At 39.0% G+C, this 23952-nt stretch overlaps 1 protein-coding gene across 1 annotated transcript in view; it reads left to right on the forward strand.

The window, feature by feature from the left end:
• The first annotated feature begins 5051 nt into the window (after positions 1 to 5051).
• The window catches only part of Antxr2 (ANTXR cell adhesion molecule 2), a 116833-nt gene continuing 97932 nt past the window's right edge, over positions 5052 to 23952 (forward strand). Inside the window, exons 1-7 of the mRNA XM_090343359.1 lie at positions 5052 to 5292; positions 6154 to 6225; positions 8283 to 8354; positions 18390 to 18471; positions 18910 to 19017; positions 19307 to 19375; positions 19912 to 19992. Of these exons, the coding sequence (XP_090199485.1) occupies positions 5138 to 5292; positions 6154 to 6225; positions 8283 to 8354; positions 18390 to 18471; positions 18910 to 19017; positions 19307 to 19375; positions 19912 to 19992 (639 nt within the window). The 5' untranslated portion in view covers positions 5052 to 5137. The remainder of the gene's footprint in view (positions 5293 to 6153; positions 6226 to 8282; positions 8355 to 18389; positions 18472 to 18909; positions 19018 to 19306; positions 19376 to 19911; positions 19993 to 23952) is intronic.

Here is a 23952-nt window from a genome sequence, read left to right on the forward strand (position 1 = left end):
TCTGCCTGTGGCTTTTGGCTTGAATTGCTCACTGTGGGAAGGAAAGTACATAGACTTTGACATCTGGGATATGGTGTTAGGGAAATGGAGGCGTAGAGTGAGGTAAGTCTCAAGAGAAATTGTGCATGTGAGGGGAATAACAGCCATCATAGTTCCTCTGAAGCATAAAGTATACCAAGGGTTTAAAATTGTTTCACATAGGATATAGATCAAAGTTCTGGTTCTGTGTGAGGCCTTTAAATTATTAGGAAATGATACTATCTCAACAATAACTTGGTATGTAATTAATGTGATCATTTTGTCCTTCAGAATATTAATACTCTTGAGATATACAGATGACATAAGAAGACAGAGTATTACCACACTAATTTCATGGAGAATTGAGAAAGGGACCTGGAACGGGGATACAATCGGAGGCCTCGGTGAAGGGATGTTATCACTTGCCTTTATCCTTCTAAGATAAAGCCTGAACTGGCTGGTGACTTTTCACATAAGAGAGAAAACTCATCAAAGCAGCTCTTGGTTATTTGGGGCTTTTTGTGGATGCTCTGGACACAGATTGTGTAGTTGCATTTGCCTAAGTATTTCCTTCAGGAATGGGACACACATTTCTACTATGCGAGTTTGCATTGGCCAGCCACAGGCCAGTCCTCCTTCATAACTGCACTAAGCCAAAAACATCTGACTTACCAGAAACTCTGCGCCTTATAAAGGGCCAACCCACATTTCATGATTGGCCCATAAAGAGGCTCAGAACTCTGTTTTCCTTGCCTCATTTAAGATAACTACAAAAGCCACCCCAGCTCCAGAGTTACCTTTGAAGTTGCCTGAGGTTTTGCAGTTTTATTACAGTTCTTCTTTCTCCCTGACCATTCTTTCCCCCCTCATCCTCCATAGATTTTGCTCTTGGGAGCATGGCCCAACATACCTCTTGCATGTAATCTTAATCTCAAAACTGTTTCTGAGAAACTGCATCTAAAACATGTCAATTCCCAAAGGCAGGTGTTAGTAATTATTCACTGAAATTGGTTAGCAACCCTGTGTTCATATATAGACATACTTGTTTAGAAGTGTTGGTACTTTCCCAAAGCATTTTACTTACTCTCAGGAACTACTTCAGACATAGGGAAACTTAGTTCCTTAATGACTGTACCTGATAAAAGGTGAATTAAGCTTTGCCACCTGTAGGTAGGGAAGATTTATTTTTTTTCCTTTGAATCACTCTAGACACCATATAATGAATCACTTCCCATATGATATGAATCTGAGTCACTTCCAGGATGGCAAAAGAGTCAGAACTACTTTCCTGGATGCCATACAAAGATACCTATTTCTGAAAAATATAGACTGCATGAATTTTTAGCACCACAAAAATATTTTGAAAAATGTCTCACTTTGTTATTATTGTGTATTTGCTACTTCTGTTGTTTATTAGATAAGAGGAGATAGTAATAAATTAATTTCTACAGCAACTTTTTAAGAGCAATAAATCTAGTATTTGTACTTAAAAATGGTACCAGAAATCAAGTATCAGTAAACATGTGTTAAAGTTCAGTAGGTAAATAATTACAGGGCTGGGCATGATGGGAATGGCCAACATTAGAGGATGAGGGAATCTCAGATTAGCTTCTGCAAAAGCGAGATTCTACTTGAAAAAATAAAGTGAAACAGGTTTGGAGTGTGGCTTAAACCTTGGGCAGTATAAATGCCAAGTCCTGTGTTCAAAGTCAGTACAGCCATAAACAAACAAAAAACCAAATAAAACTGAACATATAACCCTTCTAGTAATTACAATAAAAATAAAATAAATTTAAAAAGCTGAACACACATCAATAGAATCTGCAGGCAGTAGAAATAGGTACCATGAGAGTCAGTAAAATTCAGGTGTCAATATTATGGAATGACTGTTCATTAAACTGATTTCTAAAATGTCTTGAGATTTATTAGCATTCATGTGTTTGCATGATAAAATAACACTTTTTGTGGGTATATAGTGTTGGAGAGTGATCCCACACCTTACACAGGATAAGCAACTGCTCTACTGCTGAGCTACATCTCCAACCACTGTTTTTCTTTTGTGTTGTTTTTGAGGCAAGATCTTGCTATGTGGCCCAAGCTGCCCTAGAACTCCTGGCTGCTGGAATTATAGGTGTTCACTGGGTGATATACTCCAACATTGAGTAACAAGTCTGATCAGTACCAAGACTAAGTTTCAAAAAGTGAGGCATGAATACACTGCAATACAAAGTATTGCAGCATAAAGCCAACTAATTAAACTTTTAAAATTTATACTTTAAGTTTCCCATTTTATTTATGTAAATATATTAGTAAGTATATTCTCCTTTTTCCTTTCTCTCTCCTCCTTCCTTTTCTTCTTTTTGACTTACAATTGAAAGTTAGACAGGGTGCCAGATGACTGTCATGGTTCAAAAGTCAGCTTGTGACCTTACCTGGCTTGACTTGCAGAGTTCTCTCTCAGATGGAGAAGGAGAAATATTGTGGATGCTATCTTTAATACTTCAGAGCTTGGAGAGATTTTCAGGGTCACTTTAGCTGCATCATTGCTTGTGAAAAGCCTGACTAGCCATCTCATTTGCCAGAGACCATCCCTGAGAGGGACTGACCCACTTTTAGCTCTAGTCTATGTCCTTGAATTACTATCCTTCTCCTCCCCGCACATAGTCTGCACTAAATTGGGACAGTTGGTCACCCTAGTAATTAAGAAATCACTCATAAATGTGAGGTATTTTCTTGTCCCCCCCCCTCCAAGGCTAGCACTCTACCACTAGACTCACAGCTCCACTTTTGGCATTCAGGTGGTTAATTAGAGATAAGAGTTTCATTGACTTTCCTGACTGAACTGGCTTTCCTATGACTCTCAGAACTGAGCCTCCAAAGTAGCTAGATTTACAGCTGTGAGCTACTGGTGCCTAGAAAGAAAAGAAGCTTTTAAATTAAGTTGTATTTCTGTAGTTTGGGCCTCAGAGAAGGCAAGTCCTCAGACCAGCTTGTAGAGTGGAGATGAGCAGACAATAAGTCAAGAAGGCAAGGAAAAAGGAAACCAATAGATATGTTTAAATTGCTTCATCATGTAAACAGAATACATGGTTAGCATCCTGTCTCCTGTTTCTTCACTTTGTTTCCTCTTCTAACATACCACTTCCTGTCATAGTTTGTAGCAGATTTTCCTTCTAGAGTTTTCCCAGCTATATCTTGATGGCATCTGAATTGTAAAAGGTGAATAGAATAGCTTCCCTTCTGTTTTGACTAAGACTAACGTTCGAAATGGAAACCAGACCAGAAACTTTATGAAAGAGGAGACTTGCCATCTTGTTCTATGTATTAAATTGAAAAACACCTGGCAAATAGTATTCAATAAACCTTTGTGATAGGGACTGTTTAGATGTATATCAAAGATGACCCAAATGAAAAGTTACATGCACAGTTACATAACAGAGGGATATGCCAAAAGGCAGCGAACATGTAGGTAACACATGAACTCAAAGATTTTGTTAAATGAGAAACAGGAAGTGACACCCAATACAGTTAGTTATTGTCAGTTACTGGGATAGGGTGAGACTTAACTTTGAAAACCCAGTTTGACAAGGGTTTGTCAGGGGTGGAGGTCCTGAGGCACAGAATGAGTAAGCAGAAGACTTGCATATGAAATTAAGGTTTCTCCAGAGTTTGTTGAGCTTGCTCCAGGAAGACATTCTTCTTATTTTCCTAATTAACTGAGCCTGCTTTATGGCTCACACCTATAATCCTAGCTATCAGGAGACAGATCTGAGGATTGTATTTTGAATCCAGCTCAGGCAGAAAAGTCTGTCAAAAAGCCACGAGTGGAGCTGTGGCTCAAATGATGAAAAGGTTAAAAAAAAAAAAAGAGCAAAATGACCTGGAGTTCAAGCACAAAACAAAAACCCGATTTTATATTGTGTAGCCTATACATAAAACCACAAAAACTGTACATTGTCAGTACTGATGTTTCCATATATAATGTACTTAGTAGGCCTGTCTCCTTAAGCATTCATCATTTCCAGAAAATTCTTGACTGCGGGGGGGATGAACTATTTTTGAAAGAAAGTAAAAGGGAGAAAGGAAGGAAAGAAGGAAGAAGGGGAGGAAGGGAGGAAAGGAGGGAGGGAAGGAGGGAAAAGAGGGAGAAAGTCAAAGACAGGATGCTCTCCTAAGTCCACAGGGTTGTGTGATGGGGGGGGGGACATTTGGCCAGGCCACCCCCTCCCAGGGGATCGCAGGTCCTGGGTCCCCGCATCCCAGAGGAGTGAGTGCAGTGCCAGTCTCTTTGGAGAGAACTGGTCAGGCCTGCAGAATAAGCAAGTATGTAGAGTGGTGGGGAGGACATTTGTTTTCCTCAGTTCCTCTCCTGAAATCTGGCCAGCGTTAGTCATCTTCAGCTCAGCACGAACCCCCGAGTGTGTGCGTGTGCGTGTGACCCTTTGGGCTCCAGCCAGGGCCCCGCCTGCCCCGGAGAGGGGCGCACGCGGGCCCCGGGAGGCCTCGCGAGCCCTCCCGCCCCGGGGCCTGGGCAGGGCGGCCGGCGCCCGGGGGGCCGCTCAGTCTCCTCCCATCTCGAGGACCGCCCGGCCACGCCGCGCCCCGGCGCAACAGCTTGGGGGGAAAAAGTTGTGCGGCGCGGGGAGGACTCGGGCCGGCGCTCGCCCGGAGGGACGCCGCCGGGGAAGGGCTCCACTCCGAGTGTATCCCGCGTCCCGCAGGGGGACACCGGATCCGGGAGCGCGGCGCCCGGCCCGGGGCTGCGCTGGAGGCCGCGGAGGAACTTCTCCCGGGAGCCGTGGCTCTGGGCCTGCATTGTCCCCGGGACGTCTCCAGAATCGCCAGGCGGAGGACTGGACCGCGCTTCCTCGGGGATCGGTCCCGAGTTCCGGCCGCGGCGGCGGCGGGGGCCGAATCTCCTTTGTCCTCCCAGGACCTTCCTCTCTCCCCGACTCCCGTCCTCGGTCCCTGGGCGCCGGAGCCCCAGCGGCGGCCCCCGACCCCTCCGGTGCGTCTCCGGTGACCCGCGTCTCCGGTGACCCCCGTCTCCCGGGCGCCCTGACGCCGCCCAGCCGAGGGGGCTGCGATCGGGAGGGCGTCGCTGGCCCCTGGGGGCAGGATGGTGGCGAGCCGGTCCCCCGCGCGCGGCCCGGGCCCCTGGCTGCTCCCCGGACTGTGGCTCTTGGCGCTCATTGATCCCGGGGGGCTGCTGCCAGCCGCCGAGGAGCAGCCGAACTGCAAAAAAGCCTTTGACCTCTACTTCGTCCTGGACAAGTGAGTGAGGGAGGGGGTGGGGGAGGGAGGGGAAGTTGGGGTCTCCGGGAGCGGGGAGCGGGGAGCGGGGGGCGGGCAGGCGCGGGGCCCACCGGGGCTGAGAAGACCGCGGAGTCTGAGAACCCCGGGCAGGGGTGTTGGCGAGCTGCTGTTGGGGCTCGGTGGCTGGCTCCCTAACAAGGGCAAGTGTTTTCGGATTTGTTGGAGTTGGAGATGGGCTGGGGAGCAGGGAAGGGGCGGGGGAAGCGAGGACAGGACTCCAGAGTTACTTAGCGTTTCCAACTACTACTTGCTACTCTTGGGGTCTCTTGGGAAATGTGACCATCAGTGGTAATAACACACACACACACACAAACACACACACACACACACACACACGCACGCACGCAATATAAAATAGTAGCATATGTTATTCATATAGACTGAAGCCAGACTTTTCCTTGACCTCTTGAGTGTTTACCCCACTAGCACACATACTGTAAAGTTTGCCTGGTTTTATCCAGATCACAGTGCTTTCCCAGGAGCCAGGAAAAGCCTTAATATAGTCAATGTGGCTTGTATTTCCTGCCAAAGAAAGCTTTTGTCTTTACTGTGAAAAGCCTCGTATGTTACTCTGTTCACAAGCAGCTACACCCCTCCTAAGACAGGCTGACATCCTTGACTGGCTCCCACCCAAGTTGCCGCACAGAGTATCTATTTTCCTATTTTCCTTCAGGAGGCAGCCAGGATTCCCACCTGTGTGGTAGTGGAGAAATGAAGAAATGGTCATATTGTTCAATTCCAATTCCATACTTTTCTTTTTTTTCTACCTCATTCCCCCCCTCCCCCTGTCTTTCTGATCAGTGCAGTTTCATTTTTCAGGTCTGGGAGTGTGGCAAATAACTGGATTGAAATTTACAACTTTGTCGAGCAACTTACAGAGAGATTTGTAAGGTAATTTTTTTTTCCTATTTCATTTTTCTTGGCAGTCGACAGAAAAGAGGCCAAAGTGTAGAGTTTCCCCTCTTCTAAAACCTTTGGCAGAAAGAGTTCTTCCCTTGCACAAAATGTTGATTTTTTAAAAATGTCTCAAGGTGGTTATTATTGCATGCATACTTGTCATTAAGACAGCCCTTCAGCCATCCCTTTGGGGCTTACTTCATCTGGCTCACAGAAACTTGGCTCATACTCTAAAGAAACATCTTCAAATAATATTCCAAATGTCTTTTCCTTTTCCAGTTTTCATCTGTTTTGAATTTCAGTTATGCTTTCTCATAATTTATCACATTAAAAATAAATTGTATGCTAATAGTACCCATAACATATATGTATATATATATATTTCCCACACAATTCTTAGCATTATAGACATCCTCACTTAAAAGAAAAGGAAGTGTTGGAAAACTTCAAATGAACATGTGTTAATAACCCACTACCAGAAAAAGCACTTGTGTGTGTTTTTAAAGCAGTGACTTGTGTTTACACAATGTGTGGGTGTGTGGCTGGTTTAAAATCTAACTGCTCTATATATGCAATAAATTCCACTAGGAAAGACTGCCTTCTTCTATAAAAAGCATACTGCTATGAAATCCAGCTTACTCTCTCATTTAAGAGGTAACTAGGAATTAGTGGCATCTTCCTATTTAAAAATAAGCCAAGGACTCTCGGCTTTTGGGGCTTTTTTTTCCTCCCCTTTCCCTTTAATTTTAAAGAAAAAAATATAATGATCGAGTACAAGTTTATCAAGATAATGGAAAGGACACGAATAGGAGCTGTACCATTAAATATTGCTTCTTTCAGTCTTGTTTGCCCAAATGTTTTCTGTAAAACAGTCTTGGATGATCAAAACATTTTGAAAGTCATGTTGCAAGTAACTTCAAACAATCTGTAGAGGCCTAGGCAATCCTTGCTTTCAGTTATTGGCAACAGTAAAGTAATTCCTACAAAAATGTATGCCTGTCCATGCTCAATCACCAGTCCCCTGCTTAACAAGGCAAGTACAGCACTCTCATTTCTGCTCAGGGTCTGAGGTAAAGCTGTTTTAGAAAGAAAAATAAACAAGACCCTTTATCCTTCAATGTCAAAGCAGAACAGACAGTTATGTATCAATCTTCTGAATGTGCAGAATGTCATGTGGTGTTGCTCAGAAGCAATGGATCATTCTAGCATAGCACTTGAAGAAAAATGAAACTTACTCATTGGTCTTGTTTGCCAATTGAAAATTAATGATACATGGTTCATTGGCTCATGTCCTGCCACGCAACTCCTAGTTCACTACATACTAGAAGCTGAAGGGTGACCAAAGAAGACAGGGATGTATAAACCTTTGAGATACTTCTCATCTGCACTTTGTAGATTTTAGTTTCAGAAATTCATTTTCAAATCTTGGCAATATTTGCATAGAGTTTCCTAGAAAAAAGAATTAAATCTGTGATAGATATTTCTAAAGCCTGGGAAGATGCATCTGCCTTGGTAATAATTCCTGGAAATAAGGTATTCCAGGTGGGAAAATTGAAAAAGCCTCATCACAAACTAATTTGTTAATTTCTTTCAAATTTTTTTCCCTGACACTCAAATATTCTTACTTGAGGATGGATGTTTATGGACTTTCATGGTAGTTGTAAGAAATGTACTCATTACCTTTCCATTTGTTGTAACTGTAACCCATCTGTATATCACCTTGATGTACAAATTAAATTTGAAAAAATCCAACTGGTGGCTCTCCATCCATAAATATAGCTACTGATCGTATGTTCTAGATATGCTTTTTCCAGTTGATCTCAATGGTTCATGGAAAAGCATGTGAGAGCTGAGAGTCACTGACTACACAATCAACATGTAGCGTGATATTAAGCAGAGTTAGTTTATGTACTTAGAGAGTTCCCTTTAAAAGAAGTCTGTAGTCTTCTATGTAACCAATTTTAAAGGAGACTTGCTGGCTAGCTATCTGTATTGTATCAATAGTTCCTTAGAATTAACATGTTCTAACTGCCTCTTTTCTTGTTTTGCAGCCCTGAAATGAGATTATCTTTCATTGTATTTTCTTCTCAAGCAACCATTATTTTGCCATTAACTGGAGACAGGTTAGTGCATTATCATTTCACTGTAAGCTTTTAGGAGAGATGAATCCTAAAGCATGATTGATATTCCCATGTGGTGACTCAGTCTTCTGAGTAGAATCAGGCAAATGCACAGACAGTTTGGACCTCTGTGCTAATAGAGGAGGGAGGAAATATGAGCAGACCATCTTAAAGTCATTACCATTTACATGGCCTGTGGAAGGTATATATAGTTCAGCCTAGATCCCTTTCTTGGTTGTATGGTCACTATTTCCTAACTTTCTTGGTTACTCTAACTAGATCTACACTTTTTTTTTAATTTAGTTACAATATATTAGACCTCAAGGAATCTGAAGGATGCAAGGCTGGGAGCATAGTCTACTGGTGGAGTGCTCACCTAGCATGCATGTAGCCCTGGAATCGATTCCTCTGTACCATATACTAAGAAAAACTGCAAGTAGTGCTGTGGCTCAAGTGGCAGAATGCTAGCTAGCCTTGAGCAAAAAGGACAGTGCCCAGGCCCTAAGTTCAAGCTCAAGGACTAGTGAAAAAGAAGAAGAGGAATCTGAAGGATGACAGGGAAAATGAAAGAGAGAGTCCTACTTAGATGATATACTAGGTCCAGCAGTCTTCTTGTATTTCAGTCTTCCTCAGAGATTTTGTTTTTTTTTCTCAATAAACAAAAATTTATTTCCAGTTTCATAAAATAGCTAAGATGTCCAAAATTCAATGGGCAATCATTCATCACACCAAAAATGAATAAAATCTCAACCTGAATGAAAAGTTATCCAGATGACACAGACGTAAGAATTATCTGACAAGGATTTCAAATTGGCCATTGTAGTATTCTTTACTGAGTAATTAAAATAAACACACTTGAAAAAAGTGAAATAATATCAGCAAACAAAAGAAATTAGGAGGCTGAGTCAGGAGAATCTTGCATTTTAGACCAGCCTGAACTACATAGCAAGACTATGTCTCAAGACTAGGCGCCAGTGGCTCATGTTTGTAATTCTAGCTACACAGGAGGCTGAGATCTGAGGATCGAGGTTCAAAGCCAGTCCAGGCACTGAAGACAGTGAGACTCCAGTTAACCAGTAGAAAACCAGAAGTAGTGCTGAGGCTCTAGGGGTAGGGTGATAATAGCCTTGAGCTGAAAGGGCTCAGGGACAGTGGCCAGGCCCAGAGTATAAGCCCCATGACCAAAACAAACAAACAAACAAAAAAAGGGTTGAGGATGTAAGTCAGTGGCATAATACTTTCCTAGCATACCAGAGCCTAGGTTTGATACCTAGCAGAAAAATTAAAAAATAAAATATAAGTTAGGGGCATAGTCTAGTGATAGAGTGCTTGCGTAGCATGCACAAAGCCCTGGATTCAATTCCTGAGTAACAGATACACAGCGGGCCCAGGCTCCTAAGTTAATTGGCTCTCTGTTCTGCTTTTGGGCCTACTAATATTTTGTTTTCTTTTTTCTTTTTGTCCATCATGGGGCTTGAACTCAGAGCCTGGGCAGTGTACCTGAGCTATTTTGCTCAAGGCTAGCTAATGCTCTATCACTTTGAGCCACAGTACCACGTCTGGTTTTCTGGTGGTTAATTGGAGATAAGAATCTCACAGACTTTATTGCCCAGGCTGACTTTGAATTGCCTTCCTCAAATCTCAGCCTTCTGAGTAGCTAGGATTACATAGGTGTGAGCTTGTGAGCCACCTATTTCTTACCCTCTATTGGTTAAAATTTTTTTTTTTCAGTTCTAAATTGTATACATTTTTTTCTTGCCAGTCCTGGGGCTTGAGCTCTGGGCCTGGGCACTGTTCTTGGGCTTTTTCAAGGCTAGTGCTCTACCACTTCTGCCACAGTTCCTCTGAGATTTTCTAATGCTGATTATTCAGCTTTATAAAGAAATGCACACGTATGTACACATATCCATGTCTGTTCTATGTTCTCATTCTGTCTCTTCTTTCTCTTGTGAATAAATTTCTATATACATGCATATACATGTATATATGTATTATGTCTAGAAATTTCTATATTATTTGATCATGTTGTTACAAGTAGTCATTGACATTTTGAAGAATATCTACTTTACATAGGATCAGTTTTGCTTTTTGCTTACTAAAGTATGAGTTATGTAATTGGAAATCCCCTTTCTCCCAGTTCTTGGGTTTGGATGTTTGCTATGAAGTTCTTTTATGATTTGATCCACTCCTGTACCATTTTTGTTTAAATTATTATTATTTTTTGTCTGGGCTTGTCTGTACTATAATCTGTGATAGCTGAAATAACAGACTTGAACTTTGTTCTCAGTGTTTTATATTGGATGAGATGGGGACTTCCACACTTTTTGCCTTGGATGGCCTCAGTCTCTGAATCTCAATCTCTTAAAGTAGCTAAAATTACAGGCTTTAGTCACAGGGTTGAGTGTCTTTGCATATACTTAATTTAGCACAGAACTCACAAGATCTTGTTTGATGCATTCTTGTTGAATGAATGCAATTAGCTTTATCTGTAGTTTTAAACAAGGGAGACAAGAATACTTTGTTTTGCATACTGTGTAAATTTCTGATAACTTTCGTGTGAATGTGGGTTTCTTCTGTTAAAATCAATTTAAAACTCGATTAGTATTTCTTGACATTTTCAAGGAAGCATGCTATTTAAAGGGTTTCAAGGATAGAATTCATTTATAATGCACTAACTGCATTTAAAAGTTTGTGCATATAAGCATCTAATATCATCACTGTTTTCCTTTTCTTGGAAATACGGATCTCTCTGTCAGTAGTGGATGCAATTTATTATTTCTGTTTTCCTTTTGGTATACTGCTTTCTGAATTTCTTGTGTGCATGTGGATCTAATCATTGCTTAGAGCAACAATAATGCCTTGCAGCCCATGTACAGCAACCTTCTCTGCTCAGTGATATAAATGTTTTTGCCTTCATAAAGAGAAAGATCTTTTTCATTACCCAGCTTAATTTCCAAACAGCCAGATTTGGATCCAGAGAAACAAGTGAAAAGAACAATTTTTAACACTTGCGGCATGCACATAGATAGAGAAGCACTTAGTACAATGCCAGATACAGAGAGACACAGTAATTGACAGCTACGTATATTGTGCCAGGTTCTCTGCTAGGCACTTGGCATATGCTTCTCCAGCATGCTGAAGATGAAGTGTAGTTGCTGGTCGACCAGATGCTTAGATATACATGGAAAGGATTTACATCTCCTATCTACAGATAGGGATCCTTTCTTTACCAGTGATGGAATTCAGTCAGGGAAACAACCAAATGGGTGGGACAAGAGATTTCTTTCTCAATAGACCATATAATGTTGAACTTATACTGGGCCATGTCTATGTGAGTTAAAATTCTTCTTTTCTCCAATTTAATAACTAAATGGTTAAGGATAACTTCTTTGTGATGGTATTGGTGATGATGATATAAGAACTGAAGTTGATGGAGAATGTAGCAGAGTTCAATAAAAAAGTATTGAAGACATAAAAGCTTTACTACTACTAGCATCTTAGTATTTTAATATGGCAGTATTTTAGTCATTAGGGAAGAATTATGCTTATATAAAGAGAATGTTGGACTATTTACATGGATTTATTATAATTCAGGAAGTGTATAAATAATATTATTTGCAACATATATATACACATATATATGTATATATATATATGTAAAGTTGGCTCTTCTGGCTCTAGTTAGAAATATTTTGTTTTTATAGATTTCGCTAATTGAGATATGTTAAGTTGGTTTGGGTGGCAGCAGTTATACTAAGAGAGTTCTGGTTTTTCCATGTAATGCACTGGGGACTCAAGGTAAATCATCTACTTAGTGTGTCAGTCTTCATGAAATTCAGACATAAAATCATGCATTTTAAGTTATTAAGCTAAAAACAAGATAAGCCAGGTGCTAATAGCTCATGCCTACAATCCTAGCTATTCAGGTGGCTGAGATCTGAGAATAACAATTTGAAGCCTGCCAGGGTAGGCCAATCTTCAAGATTCTTATCTCTAGTTAGCCAGCAAGAAGCAGAAACTGGAGCCGTAGCTCAAGTCATAGAGTAACAAGTGTGAGCCAAGAGAAACTGAGGTTTGGAGTTCAAATTCTAGTACTGGCAAACACACAAAATAAAAAACCAAAAGATGATGTATGTAAATGTATTTTCATGAAAACAAGCATGCCATTTTCTTATACACTGTTCGTTGACGTCAGTAATTTATAAAATTTCCGTAGTCGCTATGTTAGGCTATGGGATTACTTTTCTTCTATTACAGAATCTGAAGTCTGTAAAATAAATTGCATATTTAGATGCAAGAGCACTGAATAAATATTCCCACAACTCCTCTGGGACTTTGCTTTGAAGCCTAAAAATTGGAATTCTGCCTGTATATGAACTTTCTTAATGTCTCATAGTATGAGCAGAAAGAGATATATCTAGGTGTTAAATCTGAAAAGTGGTGGTAAGCAAAGGAAATGTACAAGTTTCACAATTTCAGTTCTGTTCTTCAGTACCTTTGTAAATATGAGAAGTAGCTCTTTCATGTTTCTTAGGGTGTTGCTAAAGGTTTTAATGTATAATGAGGCAAACCCGGAAGGTAGTGAATACTTACAGCAATGTCATACCTTCTGTTAAAAATTTCATAAGGTGGGCCGGGAGTTTGGCCTAGTAGTAGAGTGTTTGCCTAGCATTCAGAAAGACCCAGATTTGATTCCTCGATATCATGTACATAGAAAAAGCTGGATGTGGCCCTGTGGCTCAAGTGGCAGCCTTGAGCAAAAAGTGTCCAAGGACAGTATTCAGGCCTTGAGTTCAAGCCCCAGGACTGGCCCAAAAAAAAAAAAATTCATAGGTGTTCATGTCATGTAAATGCAGAAGTAAGATGATAACTAGAGTGGGAAAATTTTCAATTAGGCATTATATATGCTTATTATTTTAAAAAGTACTTTTAAATAATTAAATTTAAAGCATTCCCTCATTTTTTTTGCTTCCTCATTTTTATTCACAGTATGTCTGTTCTGCCATCCATCTCTTTGTCTACATTACAAATGGGATCTGAACGAAACACAAACGAGCGGGGGCGTGGTCATATCCTTACTTAGTTCGGGACTGTAGAACCATGTCAAGGAAGAGCAGTGGCTATCAGGTGTTGGTACAATATGGAAAAATCCAACCTCTCCATATTAAAAAAATATGGAACCAGAACTAATTTTTTGGATACTTTTAGTTATTATCTGCCTAAGTAGTTATTGTGAATTATTCTTAGTTCTGTTTACCATTATGTTAATGTTGTAGTGGTGATGTAGTTGAAAACATTTATTATATGGCAGGAAGTGTGCAATGTGCAAAATTTGCACAGCCTCAGTCAGTCTTCCTGGCAATTTCATGTAACTGATAGTTACTAGTATAGCTGTATAGATGAGAAAACTGAAGCTAAGAAAAGCAATGTAGCTTGTTTAAGGAGACACAGCTAGGAAGTGTCAAGAGGTATATTAGCCAGAGTGACCCTTTATAGTTTAAAACAGATCCTGCCACTCTTGTGTTTAAAATACAAGGTCTTAGCACAGAAAGCAAATGCCTCCTACTGGCGTCAAACATTCATCTGATTGCCTCAGCCAGTCCTGTCCTATAGCACTCCTACAGTAGCCCAAGTGGCCATCTTTCTTTGTTAGGAATATGTCAGGCTTGTTTCCCAATTAGGATATCTGGTCTTTTTTTTACTGTAGGTCTTCTTAGATATCTTGAACTTCTCAAAATTAATCTAACCTTATCTATTCTTAGAAGCCTTGCCTGTTAGCTGAGTCTAAAGCACACACTCCACTTCCCCTCCCCAGTATCTCTGACAATAATACTTGGATATGATTTTTTGAACCGCCTTATTTCTATTGTCATATGAAAGCAAGAGGACCTTATTTATCCTGTTTACTCATAGAGCCCAACTCCCAGAATAGGCTTTAATTCTTTTCCTTTTTTCCCCTCCCATTTTAGTCTCTACATTAAAAAAAATACTGCTCTTCAATATGCTGTTGAAGCTCTGGTCAGAATCAAGAGGTGTACAGACTAGATGAACAAAATCAGGAAAGGAGTGACCGCAATCAGAACATCAGTGGTTTTTCTACTTAGTGTTTGTTATGCCCCATTAAGTCTTTTATTTAGTTATTTTATTGCCAGTCCTAGGCTTGACCTCAGGGCCTGGGCACTGTCCCTGAGTTTCTCTTGCTCAAGGCCAGCACTCTACCACTAAACCACATTCCCATGAAGAAACAAAGATGAACTTGAAATTAACTCATGTTTTCTCTACCAGCCTATTCTCACTTTAGTCTACATTATTCCAGAAAATGTGTTCATACATAGGTGAGGGGAAGAGCCCTACAACAAATGAGAAGGTTTAGAAATTAGATTAGATCAGAGGTTCTTCATCCTGTCTGGATATTTAAAACACTGGTTAGATCACATTCCTTATCCTCTCTTTTCTGTTTTCTTCTCAACAAGTTCATAGATTAAAAGTATTAGTTGTTACATATGCTTTACTTTCTCTCCTCCCCCCACTCTCTCTCCTCAACAGTTTTTTTTTCTCTCCTTCCTTTATTTTAGTTTCTCTCCTCTAGTTGACTATAGAGGTTGTTTCTCAGATTCTCAATTTCAAAGCCAGAGGTTTAATCAACCATTTTATTTGCTTAAATCATGCCTCTTTCCAAAATGTATTTCAGGCTGCCTAGAACATAATAATAATGTACTAAACAACTAAAATGTAGTGTGTTAAGATCTTGGTAAAGAGAATGAAACAGACTGATAACTATAGGAGCTTAAGAGAGTCTGATGAACAAGTAGGACATTTACTGTAAGCTTGCTGGTCGTCAAGGCATAAAGAATTTGCATAGTTGTAAATAACAGAAAGGGGGAAATGTGCAGTAGCTACTGAGGGTGACAAAGAAGCTTCTGCTGTCATTCCTTATAGGGGACTTTGCGTGACTGCCACATCCTTGGTAACCTCAGCATAACAAATACTAACATGGTTTCGTAATTACTGTGCCTTGGAAAGCGAAACCCAGGGAAGCTGATCTAAAATGATGGTGGCTTTGAGCTTATCTTTATAATATAACCACTTCTCATCTTCCCTTCTTCTAGACTTTCCTCTTCTTTAATTTTCTGCTTACTTTCTTCTCAAGTTTCCCCGCTCCCCCCCTCTCTACTGGTCCTGGGGCTTGAATACAGGGCCTGGGTGCTGTCCCTGAGCTTCTCAGTGCTCGGTCCTCAGATCTCAGCCTCCTGAGTAGCTAGGATTACAGGTGTGTGCCACCCGTGCCCTGCTTCTTTTTGAGTTTTAAGATCACAATGTTTATGAGTGCATTCTGTGTTCACCCTCCTGTATCATTTTGCTTTTTCTCATTTAACTATTTACTGGTTAAGAGATTTACAACTTATTTTTCTTATTGCTATTATTATTTGAGTTAAGTCTAGGTCCTTTGATATCTGCTCTGCCTTGTTTTGACTTCCATTTTCCCTGATTGCGAAGTGACTGATGGATTGAGTACTTAACCCTGGAAAAACCCTGTAATAGGCCTATGTGTGTTAATGTCATGTGCTTCAAGCATGGGTCAGTTTATTGCTGTACAAAGTAGTGTGGTTTAGAATATCATAGTGGCAGGCTTGTGTGTGTGGATAGCAAACCATGAAGTATTCATTCTCCCCCACTCTGAGTCCTGTTCTGCTGTTGTCTAGTCCTTGGATGTAGTGGTAAGCTGATCTGAATGGAATGGGAAAGCTATTTTTACTGTGAGGAATCTGTTTGTGCAAATTCACATTTCAGTTGTCTTGTTCCTTTTCCTTTTGGCAGCAAACATTAATGCTTGAGGACACACTGCCACTCATTTCTCGGAAGCACCAAATATTTGGTTTTTATCTTCATTCAGACATAATCAGTTTCAAGTTGTTTCCATAGACATCAAACATAAATATTTACATAAAACAAGCTTATAAATTATGTAATACACTCCATCATCTGTGGAATTCTGAATTTTTCTTTGTTAGATTGAAAGTTTAGGTGAGCATTTATTTTGCAAAAGGCCTTGTGGTGCTCCACGTGACCACATCATGAATGAAAGACACTGTGGTAAACTTCAGCTGAGTTGAGAAATAAAATGTGAAATCAGATTTAACAGGTGAAATTAGTTAAATTACTTTAAGGTAGACTGTTTGCAAGCGACAAAATGGTTGTCACAGTTGAAGTTGAATATGGGGTAGTGAATAGATAACTGGAAGCACCTGGCAGAAGAGAAGTTGCAGAGAATTGAGCATAAGAAGTTTTTGAAATGTAGTCTTTAAAAATGACTATCAGTGTTCTACATCTCCAGTTTTCCCAGCATTATGTGTTGAAGAAAGTTTTTTTTTTCCAATGTAGGATTTTGGTGCATTTGTCAAATCAGATTGCTATAACTGTGTGAACTTATTTGTATATTTTTTAATTTTTTTCCATCATTACCTATTAATTTTTATTCCAGTACTGTGCTGTTTTTGTTTCTGTGGCTCTGAAGTATAATTTAAAGCCAGGCCTGTGATGCCATCAGGATTGCTCTTTTGCACAGGAGTAAATGAATTTGGGGGAAGGTTTTCCTTTTTTCTGGTGAAGAATGAATCTGAAATGTTGAGGGGGTTCATATTAAATATCTAAATTACTTTATGTTAGTGTAGCTGTTTTCACAATATTGATTTTGCTGATCCAAGAACTTGGAGAACATCCCATCTTCTAGCATGTCATGGCTTCAAATCTTGTTTTTGCTAATACCTGGCTGTGTACTACTTGAGGCGCTCTACCACTCAGTCCATGTCTCCAGCTGTGGAGTTTTGGTAGTCATTTGGAAATGAATCTGTTGGCTTCAGCTGCCTGATCTGGCTTTGAACTGTGATCCTCAAATTTCAATCTCCTGAGTAGCTAGGAATAGAGATGTAAGCTGCTAGGGCTCAACCATATTCATAGTTTTATTCAAAGAATTAGGTTTCCATTTACCATTTCATGAATTTTACATTTGTGAACTGGACACATGGCTTGGTGGCTGAGTGCCAGCGTAGCCAGCACAAAGCCTTAAGTTCAAACCTCAGCATTGCCCAAAAGATTATATATTTACATTTCAAAAGATGTTACTTTTCCTTGAAAAACCACGAATTCCAAAATAGTATCATAAAGAGATCTCTTTATGACATTATTTCTCGTAAAATATGCGTAGACTTTTAAAAAGGGATTGTGAATCTATGTTTGAATACATTCTGTCTTCTTTTACTCATCCATACATAACAGGTCTTCATAGAACTAGAGTCATATCTCACTTTAAGTATATTCCACATGGAAAATGAATGAGGCATGATAAACAGATACTCTTTGTTTTCTTATCTTTTTTTTTTTTTTGTTCATGTAGCCTCTGTCAAGAATCCATTGTTTTCTGGTCCAGTCATCCATCCACCCACTCATTCATCCTGCTAGCCGTTCATTTATTCATTCATTCATAAAATATGTATTAAGTACTTACATTGTTTTAGAAACTGTACTGGTATTTGAATGTGTAAGAGGTACTGTAAAGGTGTATGAGCTATGCATGAAACTGTTTTGTGAAACTAGATAAATGTTAATTTCCTCATGTAAGAGTACAAGAATATGATTTAGAAATCTGCAGATAATAGAGCATTTCCCACATTAATTTCTCAACGAAGCTGAGCTACATAAATATTTGTATTTTTGTTCCTTATCATTTAGTAAAATATAATTGAAACTATCTGTATTCAAGACATTATTTTGGTACTTTTACTTTTTCATAGTAGAAATATAGAAATTTTCTAAGCCTGTCAACCTAGGGCAGCCTAGACCCCATGAAAAACAAACCGAAGGAAAGGAAAAGAATAATATAGAAATGATTAAACACATAAAATTAAAGAGTATGAACAGCTATTTGCCCTCATAGCCTACCTTCAACTTTGTTGAAATACTGTCATGTTATCCAAGAAGTATTTATTGTAGTCTTGCTCATTTCTTTTTAAACTTAATGTTGCAACTTATTATTTTCAGAGGCAAAATCAGTAAAGGCTTAGAGGATCTCAAGAATGTTAGCCCAGTAGGAGAGACATACATCCACGAAGGACTAAAGCTAGTAAGTTAATTTGCATGTGTAAGTATGGGAGAAAGTATTTTCTTATTCTATAACAAAATGTAATTCTCTAGGAAAGCTCATAAACCTTTATGCATTCACCTTTAAATGTTCTAAATTTTGGTTATTCTGGAGATGAGGCCACAAAGCCATTTCCACTTACTATAGACCTTAGAAACATTTCCATTTTCATCTCTGAAGGAATTTTCCTTGTTGATTATATTCAGAACATAATTAACACTCTGTACATTTGAACCCAATAGTAGCTACTTATATACATGTATCTGAATATATACATAAAGAGCTAACACAAAATATCCTGTTTGAAAAGCTAGCCAGTAATGTGTTTATTTTGTCAGTTTTATAAATTCAGCTTGATGGAACATGCTGGTTAAAAGTTGAAATTGAATTGCAAGTTTGATAAATATTCTTCATTTTCAGGCGAATGAACAAATTCGGCAAGCACGAGGCTTAAAAACCTCCAGTATCATAATTGCTCTGACAGATGGGAAGTTGGACGGTCTGGTGCCATCATATGCAGAGAAAGAGGTGAGTACCCAACTGTAACTTACCAGCCCACTGGTGAACTTGCTGCCTCTGCCTATAAAACTTGACATTTGAATAATTTTCTCTCTCTCCTCTCCCCCCCTCCCCATGTTCTCTTCTCCTCTTCTTCTGTTGCCTTCTCTCCTCCTCCCCTCCTTTTCTCCATTTTCCTCCCCCTCTCTGCCTTCTCCCTCTCCCCTTCTCTGACCTCTCTCTTCTTCCCCTTCTTCCTTTCCCCATCCTCCCCCTTTCCCTCTTTTTTTCTCTCCCTCTCCCCTCCTCCTCTCTATAGGCAAAGATTTCCAGATCCCTTGGTGCTAATGTTTATTGTGTTGGTGTCCTTGATTTTGAACAAGCTCAGGTGAGTAACAAAAGATCCTATAAAGTTTAAATCATGTGATTGCATGAAGGATATTTAAATTGTCACCCACAAATGACTTATTTGTCATGATTTTCTATAGAATGGTTTGATTCTCCTTTAGTGTCTCTGTAATACTCCTTTCATGGCTTGAGTTCTCCCTTTAATATGTCTATTCTCATAGGTTTCCCTGCATTCCTCACAAAATCATTTTAGATTTAGATTTTACATTTGCATTTGTCTTGGCTTGAGGTTTAGATTCCTGTCTCCTGCCAGAGGTAGCAATGAGTTTTGTGCTTGAGGCAGTGTAGGAGCCTGGGGCTGACATCAGTGTCAAGGTGATACATGTACACTAATACTAAGCTCAGCACCTTCAGTGCCCTGCCTTAAACACCAGCTATGCTAGTGAATTGCTCCTGCAGAATAGATTTTCATATGAGCATAATTAAAACTTACTTTTAATTGTGAGCTTAGATGTAAGTTTATAAGGTACTTTTGTCTCAGTCCTCCTTTCACTAAACTTGCACCTTTCTCTGAAGTTGGAAAGGATCGCCGATTCCAAGGATCAAGTTTTTCCTGTCAAAGGTGGATTTCAAGCTCTTAAAGGAATAATCAATTCTGTGAGTATGTCTTTGGGAAGAGGGGTAGGAAAAGCTGATAATGGAACAATATTATTTCACACTGTAAGAAGTGATCTTAACCATTAGGTACAAGTGGGCATTATTCAGCAGGAAGAGCGTGGGGGAAAGGTGTGTTTGCTATTGTCAACACAGCAATTAGAAAAATCAGGATTTTGCTACTAATCCTTACACCCTTGGCTCTGTCATCCTCTGCTTGTGATTTCTGGTTTAAGATTTCCATAAACTGCCTCAGACACTACACTTCCAACTCTTTGAATATGGAGTGCACTATTTTGATATCTTGAGACTTTCTCTCCACTTTCTAGGATACATGAAAAAATGAAAATTTGGATTGAAATGTGTGATCACTCCTTCCTCAAAATCTGGTATATTTTAGCTATCTCATTCAAACACCTTGACCCAGTGGCTGAATGTTTGACTACAGTAGTTGTTCCTTCCATTTAGATGATTAATAGTTTTCCTGGAGCTCATCATAGTTGTGTTTGGGATTCAGCAGAGCTGTCTTTGGTAATCATTAGATTCTGGCTCTTCTGAGTGGGGCCTGGGGAAGGAGTGATGAATGTGAAGCAGTGTTTGTGGTTTTTGCTGCTGAGGTTTATGTTTCATTTTACTGCCTTTGCTACAAGTACTAGGAACAGTTTCTATTAAGTATTTATGATATTTTGGAAAACACCATCCTAACGTGGAAGTGAATAATATATATTCTCTAACAAAAGTGTTTCCCTTAATCTTTAGATAGAAAAGGAAAACAAAAATCTCACATTTTCCTAAAGTTGCCCCTGTTGTTTAGAATTTTCTCTTTAAAGATTGTGCTTTATAGATACACAGAGTAAAATTTATTGATTTTTCTTTTAATATCATGGAAGCTTTTTTTTAAGCTAATGGAGCTTTTTAGAGAAAACACATAATTTGGGTCAATCACATGTCAGTACATGTAGTGGTCAAACCAAATATGAATGCAAAATGGAACAGAGTTTCAGTTATTTTGTGAGTTCATATGCATTATTACATTGTTTTTAAGGAAAAATTACAGTGTAAAAAGTAGCAAAAATTTTATAGTTGTATCTAGTTTAAATATCTGTAGAATTTAAGGTTAAATTACAGGAAAAAGGTCAGAAAACCCAAAAGGAAGGAAAATTCAACTTCCTCAATAAATAGCTCATAAAAATTATTTGGAAATCATTAATTTTTCTATATCCAAGTTTAATTAAGAATTCTCCTATTAGAATGGATTATTGAAAAATGTTCCACTTCAAGAAATTAGTAATTGACTGCCAGAGGAAATAAAGCTGATCATTTGATTATTTTTAAATATTTGTTTGTTAATTTCATGTTTCTTTTTATTTTATTTTATTTTTTTCTGGCTCATGGGGCTTGAACTAAGCCTGGGCACTATCCCTGAGCTCTTCAGCTCAAGGCTACCACCCTACCACTGGGCCTGGGCATTGTCCCTGAGCTTATCAGCTCAAAGTTACCAACCTACCTTTAAGCCAAGCCCCACTTCTCGTTTTCTAGAGGCTAATTGGAGATAAGAGTCTCAGGTCCTTCTGTACCTGGGCTGGCTTTTTTGAACCTTGATCTTCAGATCTCAGCCTCCTGAATAGTTAGGATTGCAGGCATGAGCCATTGCGCCCAGCTTATTTTATTTATTTACTTTTTATTGTGGTAATGTATAGGGGGGTTACAGTTACATTTGCCAAGTAGTAGGTGCATTGCTTCTCACACATTGATAACCCTTCTCATGTTTTTATCCCCATTTCCCTTTCATCTTCCCAGTCATCTTGTTTTCCCCCTTCCCTTTCCTATTTCAAATGAACAAATAAACGTATATACAATCCATCAAGTAACAAAGTCAGATACAATAACAATATGAGATTCACTGTAGGAGCAAAAAAAGAGAAGAGGGCCGGGAGTTTGGCCTAGTGGTTAAAGTGCTTGCCTAGCATGCATGAAGACCCGGGTTCGATTCCTTGGTACCACATACATAGACAAAAGCCGGAAATGGTGCTGAGGCTCAAGTGGTAGAGTGCTGGCCTTGAGAAAGTCCAAGGACAGTGCTCAGGCCCTGAGCTCAAGCCCAGGACTGGCAAAAAAAAAAAAAAAAAAAAGAGAAGAGAAATAACATAGTACATTAAGAACAACAATCACACAAGATAAAGCTCTTGTTTCCCTATCCTAGAGATCCTTTCATTTTAATTTCATGTTTCTATTTGTAGTGAGCAACTAGGATATGGATTATAAATACAATACAGTGCCTCAGGACTGACATTCTTCCTGAACATGTAGTTGAATAAATTCTGATGAAATTAGGGAGATTTGCATTGTTTTAGCCACTAGTCTCTTGAGTTTTGTCTATAGAGGGTGATGGGTACACTCTCCATGTTAACATATAGTAAAGCTCAAAATATTTTGTCACTAGAGGTATACATAGTCATTCTCAGGAGAAAGCCAGCCTCTTGGGAAATCTTAGCAATTTCTAGCAGTGGCAGCATGAAGAAAAGGAGTCATCTGACCCACCCAGAGCTTAATGATGGCTGAGATTTTATCATTGTGGGTAATACCTTGGAATTTTGGCTCACTTTGGAGAAATTTGAAGCAATTTATTTCTTCATGTTTCTTCAAGAACAGAAATTACTCTACTCTAGTGATAAACAAAATCTCCAAGTTTGAGATCTGCCTCAAATCTGAGTTGTTACATAGTGACATCTTAGTCAAAAATATATACTTAATCTTTAAAGCAAATGTACTAAATCATAATGTGAGGGGAAAATACAAGGTATTTATTTCTTTATTCTTAATGATTTGCCAAATTAGTGGACTGTGAATGTTTTACATAAAGCTAAGCAAATGGAAGAAATCAGAGAGCTTAAATTTTTCAGACATTTGGCACTATGAAACCAAAATATTTGCTAACTTAATGGGCATTCTCATTTTCCTGTTAGAGGCTGTTTAAGTACATCTGGCTTCTTTATTGTCAGAACATTAACTTCTTTGAAGTCAGTCTTGAGAAAAATTAATAGCATTGTTTTCTTTATTTTAAACATACTTTTTGTTTTGTTTTTGCATGTGTGTGCATTTTCTGGGTACCGTACATTTCAGTGACTGAGAAGATCTTGTCCTCTTACTATTTAGGATATTATTAAGGTGCTACTGGCTTTGAATCAATTTTTTAATAAGGAAAGGTAGTAGTTTAAGTTCCAAAGACCTTTTTCATTATAATTGAAAAGAAGAAATAGTTACGATTGTGTCTTTTATTACTAAAAATTCAAGAGACTGACCAAGACCTTTTTTTGCTGAACATGCTGATGTTAACAATTCAGTGTGCTTCTGGAAATATTTTTGATTAGGGAGTAATTTCAGCATTCTATTTTAACATTTTGTTAAATCTATTATTTGAACCGTATTCCTCAGATCGCGAGCTCAGAGTAAGGGGGATTATAGACATGAGCCACTAACTACGGGCAGTTTTGATGACATATGTGATAATAGTGGAACTAGAAACAAAATAGTAAGTTTATGAAGTATCCAAAGGTAGTAGGATCTGGAAAATCATCGGATGAAAAGAGTAAAAGGATGGAGAGGGAATCAAAAGCTACTTTGGTAGACACTAGCAGCAGTTAGAGTAAAATCTATACAGGAAATTCAGTATTATGGAGTAGACAGTATTACCCAGTAGAATGCAAGAAACCAGAGTGAATTGCAGAAAAAATTTCAGCAAGTAATATTCTTTAAGGAAATTAAAGATTCAGTGCAATGTTTAAGCTGGAAAATTCCAGAATTGTCGACATACGTCCTTTTATTCTTGTTACCTTTCTCTTTGACAATAGTGTACAATTCTATTTTTTAAAAAACTTCCAATGATTAAAGAAAAAGAACTCTTATTTGGGAGGGGGAGGATAGATGATTGCAAAATTTATATTTGAAGATGAAACTACTAAA

The sequence above is a fragment of the Megascapheus bottae genome, chromosome 13 (genome assembly GCF_031878675.1).
Source record: "Megascapheus bottae isolate mThoBot1 chromosome 13, mThoBot2.hap1, whole genome shotgun sequence".
NCBI classification, from domain to species: Eukaryota; Metazoa; Chordata; class Mammalia; order Rodentia; family Geomyidae; genus Megascapheus; species Megascapheus bottae.